Source organism: Sceloporus occidentalis, unplaced genomic scaffold (assembly GCF_023333645.1).
Source record: "Sceloporus occidentalis isolate IW3139 unplaced genomic scaffold, rSceOcc1.0.p SCAF_78, whole genome shotgun sequence".
NCBI lineage: Eukaryota > Metazoa > Chordata > Lepidosauria > Squamata > Phrynosomatidae > Sceloporus > Sceloporus occidentalis.
Genome location: NW_028317058.1, coordinates 4,337,068 through 4,348,656, shown reverse-complemented (window position 1 = coordinate 4,348,656; position 11,589 = coordinate 4,337,068). Strand labels below are relative to the sequence as shown.

Here is an 11,589-nt window from a genome sequence, read left to right as displayed (position 1 = left end):
CAGACATTTGTATGAATTCATGAATTTTAAAAAAAATCATTCAAATTTCAGTTTGTACGAATCCAAATGTCTAGAACGCGTTCTTACAAGACCCTGATGTCCCTGACATGTTTTGGAATACCTGCAGTTTACAAAGACACCAAAATGATCTCAAGCCCTGCTGCGTGGCTCTCTGATGAGGGCAGCTCAAAATAAATAAATAAATAAAGTGCTGGAAAACAGTTACTCCGCAACTCCCTTCCTGAAGAAGCATTAAATTGTAAATAATAAATAAAAAAAAACTGTTGCTCACACTAAGCATTAATTTGAGGAAGCATTCGGGAACTAAATAAAACCCTTTGCGTGTGAGAAATCACGGTCACTGCTGTTGCAGAATACAAACTGAGTATGGAAGAAATGTTACGTATTAGAGCTCCGAAATATTCTTCTATATAGCGGGAGATTGTATTCATTTCAGCGGCTTAAAGGGGGGGTGGGGGTGCTGTAAACGGAAAGCTAGGTCTGGTATTATGGGTCGTTCATGGAAGTGTCTCTGTCAGCGTGCAAGCTGCACATACATGATATCTCCGCTAGAGGGCCTCAGCGGCCCCCGGACTGCTTCCCCCTGCGCCCTGCTGTGATGTCATTCCCTTCCCTCCCACTCCGTTATGGTTCCTCCCTCCGCATAGTGAGTGACCCTCATGCTTTCCGTGTTTTCTTTGGCTTCTCCGGTGTTCGGACATGCGGTCTCCGGGCTCCTTACTCCGTTCAGTGCTCCGCAGGTGGAAATCCTACAAATATCGTTTTGTGCCTTGGGTGGCGCTAAACATGGCCCGAAACCGCAGGTGAGAAAGAACGCGGAGTGCCGGCTTCACTCACTTAACTTTGCCGGGTTTCTGAGTCGCGCAGGGGGGCGCTCTTTGTGCTGCCTCTGCATGCCCAGCACTTGCACGCCTTGCACCTACATACCTAGTGGTGCCCCCGGGTGCCCCACTCTCTTTACTGCCCCTGGGTGCCGAGTAGGGCCACACACTCTGTGTACTGCCCCCCGGGTGCCCAGTAGAGCCACACACTCTGTGTACTGCCCCCGGGTGCCCAGTAGAGCCACACACTCTGTGTACTGCCCCAGGGTGCCCAGTAGAGCCACACACTCTGTGTACTGCCCCCGGGGGGGCCCAGTAGGGCCACACACTCTCTGTACTGCCCCTGCGTGCTATGTGCTCTATGTGCTGCCCCTGCCTGCTTGCTTGTACCACATTTGCCTCTGAACTGCCCCTATATGCCCAAGTTGTGCCACATGCACTCTGTGGTTCCCCTGCGTGGCGTTAGGACACACCGCTGTCATTGCTTGCCCGCTTGTGACCTGCACCGGCAGATATCTGTGGGAAACCTGACTAACCAGGATGCCCGAACAAGCCCGTGTGGCCCCTGCAGGGCCCTAGGTCACAGAAGAGCATCGGCCATTAGACTTGTGCATTTAAATTCCTATAAACTGCAAATTTACAGAATTTAGGTAAATTCGGCTGAACCGAATGGGCAGGGAATGTGATATGTTGTCCAAAAACGAACCGAAAAAGTCCTAATTATTTTTGCCCGTTTGCACTTCCGGAGAAAAAGGAATAGGGCAAACATTCACATTTTAAACAATGACGGGTATTGACACGCGGGCAATTAATACAGACGGCGTAATATCCGCCGGCCCCGTGTGTGGAACGGCCACTTACTGAAAGGGCTGTATGGAAAAACTCTGGTGCGAGCGAAGACTTAGAGCCAAATGATACACCCTTCCCTCTAATTCTCTCTTCTGGCTGGATTGCCGTAGCAGCACCATATCCCGGTAAGCGTGCTAGTCTGTGGTGCTGATGTTACGGTGGGGGACAGGAGTGTTTTATCCACAGCACAGGAATTGGAGGTCTTCTTTTTTTATTTTATTTTTTACACTAGTACAAAAGTATCCTTTTATCATCTAATTACACACAGACAGACAAAAAGAACCCACAGACAAATTAGTGGTGATATTTGACTAGGTAGAGAAAGTGGGATCTGGGGCGGGGGGTCTAAGCATGGGGGACAGCGCTTTCTGAAATGACCTGTAAGTACGTGTGTTTGTATTCACAGGACCTTGCGTTATGTGTCTGAAGGATGCGCTGACAAAGTGATTCCGGATACGGACGTTTATTCAGCGCTGCTCAAGCTATTCCGGGCGCTATTCATATATAATATCCGCCAACAAACTGACCTCCTTAATGTGCTCCCCGAAGCAACGAAATCAATTTATCAGCCTCCTGTGACGGAAAATCTCAAGCCTTTCGCACACGCCAAGGATAGCGAGACCCTCCTGAAGTCAGATGAAATACTTTATGATAACCTGGGATTCTCTGTTGTACGCCGGCCGAGTTCTCTAAATGCTGCTGGGACGGGAGTGTTTGTTTCCAGAGGGATTGTGAGAGAAGGAGCAGTGGTGTCGATGTACCCCGGTACTCAGAGCAACTTTATCAAATACATTGTGTGATGCCTGGATTTACCTCGTAATATATCTTTAAGGCCGATGTAAGGACGGTTTGTTGTTTTATGGCAAAATTACTGTTTTGTCTAAAACTTGGGGTAGAATGGTAAACGCAGTCACTTAAGTTCATGAGCAACGGGTAACAATGTGGCATGGTGAGCAGGCTCTGCTTCTGGAATAGAAAGCTTAGAACTTGGATATCTTGTTTCGTACGCGGTACATGTGTAAGAAATCCGTTTCAGAAAGTTTCTGCGATTCATTGTATGTGTATAGTAGTAGTATTGTAGTTTTTTGTTACACGTTCCGCTTGAAAGCGACGGCGGCACATTTGCCGTAACTCTACTATATAAACACACGGTCCTTGTGCTCTTTGTCTCCTAATTAATGACGGTCTATTAGGAAAGGGGCATCATTATCTCTGCCATAAACAGTCACCTCAGTGTTTATTTTGAGAAAGCGTTGTCATCTTAACCTCTTCAATCCCAGGGGTTTTTGGTACCTCAAGTCCCGGAGCAATTTTGCCATTTTTGTGCTATGTCGGTTCAGCGATTATTCTCTTTTCCTGCAAATAGTGTACCCATGTAAATTATATATTGTTTTTTCAAGGAGAGATAGAGCTTTCTTTTGATACCATAGTTGGATGATTAGCTGAAAACTTAGAATGAGAAATTTAGTAAAAACTAGAGAAAATTAGAAAGAAAAAAAAAAAACTGATTTTTTTTTTACATTTTCCCTCTGAATCCTCACAAAATTAGGTAAAGTGATGGAAAATTCCCTCCAAGTTTATCAATTCAGGTGTCCTGATTTCAGAAATACCTAATTTATATAGATTTTCCATACTTTCCCAGCACTCATAGGGAACATATGCATCTGGCTTAACGGGTTTGGTGGTTGTGAACGGGGCAGGAGGGTTATACTGCTGTTGGTAGAAGGAAGAGCTGGTTCTCCACACAGAGGTATCTCACTGCTGCGTTATCAGTTATCTCCCATGCTTTTCTGCGGAAAGGAATATAATTCCTCTAGGGACAGCGTGACATCCTTAGAAACCTGTTCACATTTAGGTGTCAGACTGCAAACGATGTATGTTATGACCATAAATTGCTCTTCTTCCATTAGGTACTGTGTATCAGAAGTATGAACCTATCTTCTTTCAGTCAATTGGGAACCCGTTTATTTTTAGGTGCCTTGATGGCATTCTGATTGATGGAAATGACAAAGGGATCTCTAAGTCTGTGTACAGGTAAGCAACAGAGTTTTTGTTTGTAGGACTTTCTTTAGTAACTTTTGGGTATCACAGGAGAGCTTATACATTGATACTGTTTCTAGTCAAATGCAGGTTTTATTCCCTGTGTATTTGAGAGCGTCTGAATGGGGGGGGGGGATTATATTGTTTCTTGGTATCTAACACGGATAAGCTAATGAGAAGGAAATTGTAGGGTTCTTTATAACTTTAATTTGCTCAGCTGTCTATTTTGTAAGCTTTGGGTAAATAAAAAGAAATAATGGGCAGATGTGTCACGATGTTTTGCAAGTCTCCGCAGAAAAGAAATGCCCAGTAAAATGTGACGAGTAGTAATTGAGATTGGGTAGTCACGTGTATTCTCTGATTCAGCCAGAAGAGGGCAGTGTGTGACCAGTCCTTAATTATAAATGATCTGGGCAGGAAAGACAAAGGAACGCTGGGAATGAGCTATAAAAGCATCACAAGTTGCTCGGTTATGTTCTCAGTATAATGAAATTCATTAATGTACTTACCGGGTTTCATGCATGTGTGTTGTGGAGTCAGTACTGCACATGATTGTATGGCATTTGTTTGTTTTTTTTCCTTCACAAAAAAAACCTGACATACGAGATACCACTTTAAATGATGTACCGTATTGGCTCGAATATAGCCGCACTTTTCCCCCCACTTTAAGTCTTTAAAGTGGGGGTGCGGCCTATATTCGCGGTCTAGCGCTCACTAGAGACACTTTTTAATAAAACTATAAGGCATGAGGAGGAGTCTCACGCGTTTCATCTTACATTCACCAAGGTCTGCTAAAGGGAAAGGCGTGAGGCTATCTCCTCCTCATGCTGCGATAATTTTATAGTTTACAATAAAGATTGGATTTTATTTCTTGGACGATGCTCACATTATTTTTAAAAACCTCATACTACTGTGAGGTGCATGGACATCAGCTCTTGTATTCTACATGGTCAGTTATAACGGGTGAAAATACTTTTTTCCCCACTGCACTTGGTGAATGTAAGCCGTCCTATAAATGTAAATTGTGTGTATGGGGCTGTTTCTGACATCACCAGCAATCCTCGTGTAACTAGCATATCAGACCAGGGAAGAGCATTAGGTAGACTTGACTGATAGGAGACAGACGGTTGTTATTAATGGTGTATATTCAGAGGAATGTCTTGTTAGTAGCGTAAAAATCCCAAGGCAGAATAAAGCATAGGGGATGCTGTTCTGTCAGTGACAACGAAAGAGGAGGACTTGGGAGTCATTATTTCTAACGGCCTAAAGGTAAGCAGACAATGCGATAAACCGTTGGGAAAAGTAAGCAGGGTCCCGGGTTGTATAGCGAGAGGCGTTAGTAGCAGAGAGGAGGTTCTGGTGGAGGCTCATAAAGTGAGGAAACATATGCATGGGATAGGCATAGAGCTAGCCTGATTTAAAGACTGACCAAGTACTAATTAAAGTCAGTCTCTAAAATACTGGGAGACTAAACTAAAAATAGACTGAATTATTCTAATCTGCCGTTTGGGACTGGGTACATATTACGCCTTTAGAGTCTTAGAAGATGTCTCGCACGTTTGCACAAGCAGTGAGTACAGTAGGTCAGTCGTGATTGCCACCGCGAGAAATGGAAATGTAGTATAAAAGAGTTGTGTGTAGATCCTGTGGCCCAGTGACAGGCACTGTGTCAGTTGGTGATACTGGATGTCTGTTCTTGAACCTCCTTTTTAAAATATTAAATAGTAATGCCCTACATTGTAACAGCTGATCAAAGTGTTTTGCTTTTTTCTTTCAGGTCTTGCAGTGGAAGAGATCAGCTTGGTCCTCTGAAATTGTGCGATACCTCCTGGCTTACAGCCAGTCTCTATAATCCTTTGACTGTTGGACAATATATTAACAACTGTTCAAATGGTACGTGGTGGTAATGTTGGAGAGATGTTTAATGCTATGTGACTAGGGTTGAATATGGTAACTTGTTACTGCCAGCCATGTTAGTGTGATAGAAGAGCCACTAGCCACCTCACTACACATTTACCTTTACACTGGCCTTGATAGGCTTACCGAAATGTATGGGAATTAGTAGCAGCACCTGAAGGCTTCATGTGGCCTGCTGCCTGCTCAGTAAGTGACTTGTGTACAAAGTAAAACCGAGGTCTTAGACTCCAGAAAGAACATGAATTATAGGCTTACAGAGGCGGAAAACACTTTTTGATCGTAATAACTGGAAAATATTGTATTGGGAAACACCTACTAGATAAATACTAGCTCTGACCCATAGCCTGACCATTGGGTTGAATTCCTGAGCCCAACCATCAGAGATGGTGCATGCTTTCCCAGTGAGGGTATACACACAGAGCGAGTTTCTTGGCCAAAAGTGTGCGTTCATTGAACTTTTCATTCCGGAGATGGGGGTACGAGGCAGTGTTGATTCCAGAAAGAGATATCGGAAAGTGATTTAAATCATAATGCGTGAGAAAAGGCTATTGCCGTTGCTACGCTTTATATTAGTTGTACCATTTATGCATTCCACCCCAAGACTGGGAAAAGAACTTACATTTTCACATAAATATGGCTTAGCATCTCCATTGCTAATGCAGCAAGTAGGTATGTTTCAGCAGGATGGTTACTACTCATTTGTCTTTGCTTCCATGATTCTTTTATTATTTTATTTAATCAGAAATTTAAGAGGCTGAATTGAAATAAAAATAAACCTTTTCTTCTCCCTTAGAATGTGCTGCTAATGTGTGCTATCAGGAATTTGATGTACCTCAATGTTTCCCAGTTGAACTACGACAGTATATTCCAAACATCAATTACTCTCACAATTCAGAAGGGTTTGTATTTATCAACATGTTCAATGTGTTGGTTTGTGCTTCATGTTGTAGCTGTTGGGGTTTCCATTTGTGGTGTTTGCATATTTATATTGTAACGTACGACAAGTGCCAGGCATGACTACAATAATAGCTGCATGCTCTTGGAGTGTCTTGCATTAAATGGGCAGAGCCTCAGCCAATGCCGTATACAAACATTGAAAGTTCTGCGTTCAAACGGCACATTAGTTATAGGAAAAGTCGCTCTAGCAAACAGTGGAACATGTCTGTTGATTGCTCTGCTCTGTCCTTGAATTTCTCTCTATACGTTCGGCCCCGATACACGCAACACGTTTCTGTATTGTGTTTTTTTATCAATGGAGGATTGTTCTCATCTTGAGGGTACATCACATCTGTCAACAATTTAACAAGCAGAATACACAGAATATTTGGTTATTTAGAGTGCCCAACTCCTCATTGCACTAATCTACCCTGCTGCCTTATACCCCTGTAGCAAATTTTATATAGGTGATATGACTATTAATGTTATGATTGTTATTATTATTATTGTAATAACTTGTTTACTTTGTGTTTTGTTTCAGATTGTTAAGATGTGTCGTGCTAGTTGCAATCAGGGACATTGATTGTGGAGAGGAACTCTTTTCAAACTATTTCACACTTGTTCGATAGTTGTTGACCATTTGATTTTTTTATTGTTGATAAGAATTACGATTTTGGATACTTTCATTGTCAGAATTAACTAGTTTGCTTTACCAACCTTGTCGGATATTTAAAGTTCAGCAAACCATATGAAAACAATCCATTTAAATTAGTATGCAAGGACTAAAAGAATGGAGTGTGTAAGAAAAAAAAAACTGCACCTTTTTTTAGTAGTCTATTGAATAAGCTTGTATTTATGAACAATACTTATATGATTTTTGATACAAAGAAGATTTGGTATCACTGTTCCTAACCAAAACCCCATAAAGAACTGGTGAACATGAGACCTGTACAAGGTGTAGGAAATAATTATGATCAAAATAAACATGTCTAAACTATTAGCTGTAAATCAAATGTTCACAGGAATCGCATTGCAAATTGACACATAATTTATCTATATAATAGATCACCACTCATGGACAGCTGTTTCGTCCTTCATGGGGAAAAACAAGCCTTCTGGCTTGTCTGGTGTCTGTAGATGAGTGTTTAATAATGCTTCTACTACCCCTTAAATTTAAGTGGAAGGGTTTCCATCACCTTTTACCCACCATAACTTATGTAATGGTATTTCTTAGCTACCCCAAGGCTCAACTATTAAGCCAGTATCACAACCTCATGCTGACGAGTCCCATGAAGGACGAAACAGCTGTCCATGAGCGGTGATCTGGCTATTGTACCTCTTCCTGAGTTTTGTCTAAAGGCTGTCTTGTACAGCGGACAATTACTTTCAAGGGATCCATGTATAAAGTGGATATAGAGGCAAAGGTGATAATTGTTAACCTTATTTGCATGCGCCTACCCAGAATCCCTTGTGGTTGTCGGAGCACCATGAGATTTCTGAGTGAAAAACAAGCCTTCTGGCTTGTCTGGTGTCTGTAGATGAGTGTTTAATAATACTTCTACTACCCCTTAAATTTAAGTGGAAGGGTTTCCATCACCTTTTACCCACCATAACTTATGTAATGCTATTTGATGAGGAATTATCAATCCAGTTTAAATGGAGAAAGTAAGTGGAAATAACTTTCTTTAAAGTTGGGAAACTGCCGTAAAATTTAAATTAGTCAGGAAAAACATGTAAATATAAAGAATACTAAAGAGTTGAATGAAAATAATAGATCTCTAATTACCTAAATTTGAGCTCTCAAAGATTGTGTCAAACATCAAAAAGTTTTTTGATGAAATTGGTCCAGACATTCTGTCTCCATAATACCATCCAACAAAATTTTTGGACAGATTTGACCATTAAAATGAAATAAACTTAAAAATATGATACTCTTATACTTAGGCATAATTACAAACACCTAGCAATATACAGTCACTGGCCACTTTATTAGGAACACCTTGCTAGTACCAGGTTGGACCTGGCTTCAGAACTGCCTTCATTCTTTGAGGCATACTTTCTACAAGGTGCTGGAAACATTCCTCAGAGATTTTGGTCCATATGGACATGATGGCATCACGCAGTTGCTGCAGATTTGTCGGCTGCACATCCATGATGCAGATCTCCCGTTCCACTGCATCACAAAGGTGCTCTAGTGGATTGAGATCTGGTGACTGTGGAGGCCATTGTTCAGTGACCTCATTGTCATGTTCAAGAAACCATTTTGAGATGATGTGAGCTTTGTGACATGGTGCATTATCCTGCTGGAAGTAGCCATCAGAAGATGGGTACCCTGTGCTCATAAAGGGATGGACATCAACAATACTCAGGTAGGCTGTCGTGTTTAAAAAAATGCTCAACTGAGGGGCCCAAAGTGTGCCAATAAAATGTCCCCCCACACCATTACACCACTACCACCCGCCTGAACCGTTGATACAAGGCGGGACGGATCCATGCTTTCATGTTTTTTACGCCAAAGTTGTACCCTGCCATCTGAATGTCGCAGCTGGAATTGAGACTCATCAGGCCAGGCAACATTCTTCCAGTCTTCCATTGTCCAATTTTGGTGAGCCTCTGCGAATTGTAGCCTCAGTTTCCTGTTCTTAGCTGACAGGAGCGGCACCCGGTGTGGTCGTCTGCTGCTGCAGCCCATCTGCTTCAAGGTTCGACGTTTTGTGCGTTCAGAGATGGTATTCTGCAGACCTTGGTTGTAACGAACGGTTATTTGAGTTACTGTTGCCTGTCATCTCGAACCGGTCTGCCCATTCTTCTCTGACATCAACAAGGCATTTCTGTCCATGCAACTGCTGCTCACAGGATATTTTCTCTTTTTCGGACCATTCTCTGTAAACCCTAGAGATGGTTGTGAGTGAAAATCCCAGTAGATCAGCAGTTTCTGAAATACTCAGACCAGCCCATCTGGCACCAACAACCATTCCACGTTCAAAGTCACTTAAATCCCCTTTCCTCCCCATTCTGATGCTCTGTTTGAACTTCAGCAAGTTGCCTTGACCCCCCTCCAATCAATAATACTTTATTCACTTAGTGCAAATAATTCAAGCTATTCACTATAAGAGAACCGTTAGGCTCCATACAAAATCTCCACTTTAATAATAAGAAGGCACAAGCAAAGGTCATAAAATTTATTCTGATTGCTTTATAAACCCATATCGGCATCATGTGACTTCTATGACATATTGCAACACTAAAAGATATAATAATGTAGATGTATGATTTGCATTTGGAGTCTGCTGCTGTTTTAAGATGGAGTGAAGAAATGTCAATGCCAGCGGGCCATGAAGAGGCTGTAGAGTGGAAATAAATCAGAGGCTTATCCAAACGACTAGGTAAGTAGATCAACCGTGTGGTAAATTAAACAGCAAAAACACACAGGTGTGCTGAACAATAGCAAATGACCTGCTAGACCATGACAGGCCACTGTAGTGGATGATTGAATAATGTTTGCAGTTGTGAATAATAGCCTAATTTTAACTGTTGAACATATGGAGAACCCATTCGTAGACGAAGGCATTGAAATGTCAGAGTATAAAAAAGAAGAAGACTAGCACAACATGATCTTAGCGGGTTTACCACAAATGGTAAGGTTCAACAACAGAAAGACCAGGCTAAAGCTTGCTAAAAAGTACATGAAGATCTGCGTAGTTCTGGAACAAAGTATTATGGAAAAGTGAGACACAGAATCTATATAGAGAAAAAGAATTGCACATGATCCTAGTCACACCATTTGTGAAACATGGCTGACTTTAGGCAGTGATCAGTGTGCCTGGAAAGTCGCTGGAAGGCACTGCACCTTGGAGCAGGGCATTGCTGTATTGCTTTCCGCTTGCTGAAGACAAGACTGATCGGGAAAGATGCGCAGAAACAAAGGAAAGTATATTATCTGAAGAGTACACCAAGAGGAATAACTATCTAAAAATGAAAAGAGATGCCAATGGTTGGGGGATAACCCACAATAAATAAAATAAGAAAATATGAGAACCAATGACTTTGGTCCCCTGCAATATAGATACTATGTATAAAAAGTGCATCACTGTTCAAATACACATAGACAGCACTGCGGAGACAGAGGAAAGAAAAGGCAGAAATTCATCGAGGCTGGAAGAAATGACTGGAGATTTGTCATGTGAACTCCTTGCTGTCACTATACATTCTAAAGTGCCAATCCTAGTGAAAGTCAGCTTCTGGAACATTTTGACTTTTTCACTTCATTATGCAGGGCCAACTCAGCACCATCTTGCTTGAGAAACTTGGCTGATTCAGCGCTGCAGAATCTGCTGGTGCTTTATAAATAAATGTAATGTAATTGTTGGCCCTTCATAATGCATTGCGAAGTAAAGGAGTTGAAACCACAACTCTCCTTATAGTGAATAAACCCAACTGAAAAAGGACTTACCGTATTTGCTCGATTATAAGACGACCCTGATTATAAGACGACCCCCAAAATCTGAATATTAATTTAGGAAAAAAAAGAAAAAGTCTGATTATAAGACGACCCTATAGGAAAAAAGTTTTACTAGTAAATAATAATTCATGTCTATTTTTTTGTTTTTAATTTCCTTTTATTTACCAACCTGCCCCCAGTTATGCTCATCTGCAGCCAGTTATGCACATCTGCCCCCAGGCATGCCTTATACCCTCCTATATGCCACTCTGCCCCATGTTATGCCTTTTAACCCCCTATATGCCACCCTGGCATATAGGGGGTTAAAAGGCATATCATGGGACAGAGTGGCATATAGGGGGACACTTACATACCCAGACACTAAAATACCCACCCAGACACTTACACTTACCTACCCACTCTGACACTTACCTACCTACCCAGACACTAATATACTCAGGCACTTCACTCACCGCGATGCCTCAGCAGGCGCTTGCTGCAGCTCCCACGGGATTTCAGCATGATGCTGTGTGACCCCGCTAGGCCCCGCCTCCTCCAGAAAAT

At 42.0% G+C, this 11,589-nt stretch overlaps 1 protein-coding gene across 1 annotated transcript; it reads left to right on the top strand.

Annotated features, from left to right (window-relative positions):
• Positions 1-735: 735 nt before the first annotated feature.
• On the top strand, positions 736-7,213 carry LOC149285536 (SET domain-containing protein 9-like). The gene is made up of 6 exons (XM_089495284.1): positions 736-824; positions 2,098-2,456; positions 3,602-3,725; positions 5,509-5,624; positions 6,442-6,547; positions 7,126-7,213. Exons 1-6 carry the CDS (start codon positions 808-810, stop codon positions 7,211-7,213), a joined length of 810 nt encoding a protein of 269 aa, XP_089351410.1. The 5' UTR covers positions 736-807.
• Positions 7,214-11,589: the final 4,376 nt, after the last annotated feature.

Bases quoted from the DNA above. Each gene is read 5' to 3' on its own strand.
- LOC149285536 (XM_089495284.1), top strand. The intron at 3,726-5,508 runs GTAAGCAACAGA...TTTTTCTTTCAG, and splicing joins ATCTCTAAGTCTGTGTACAG to GTCTTGCAGTGGAAGAGATC. The intron at 5,625-6,441 runs GTACGTGGTGGT...CTTCTCCCTTAG, and splicing joins TATTAACAACTGTTCAAATG to AATGTGCTGCTAATGTGTGC.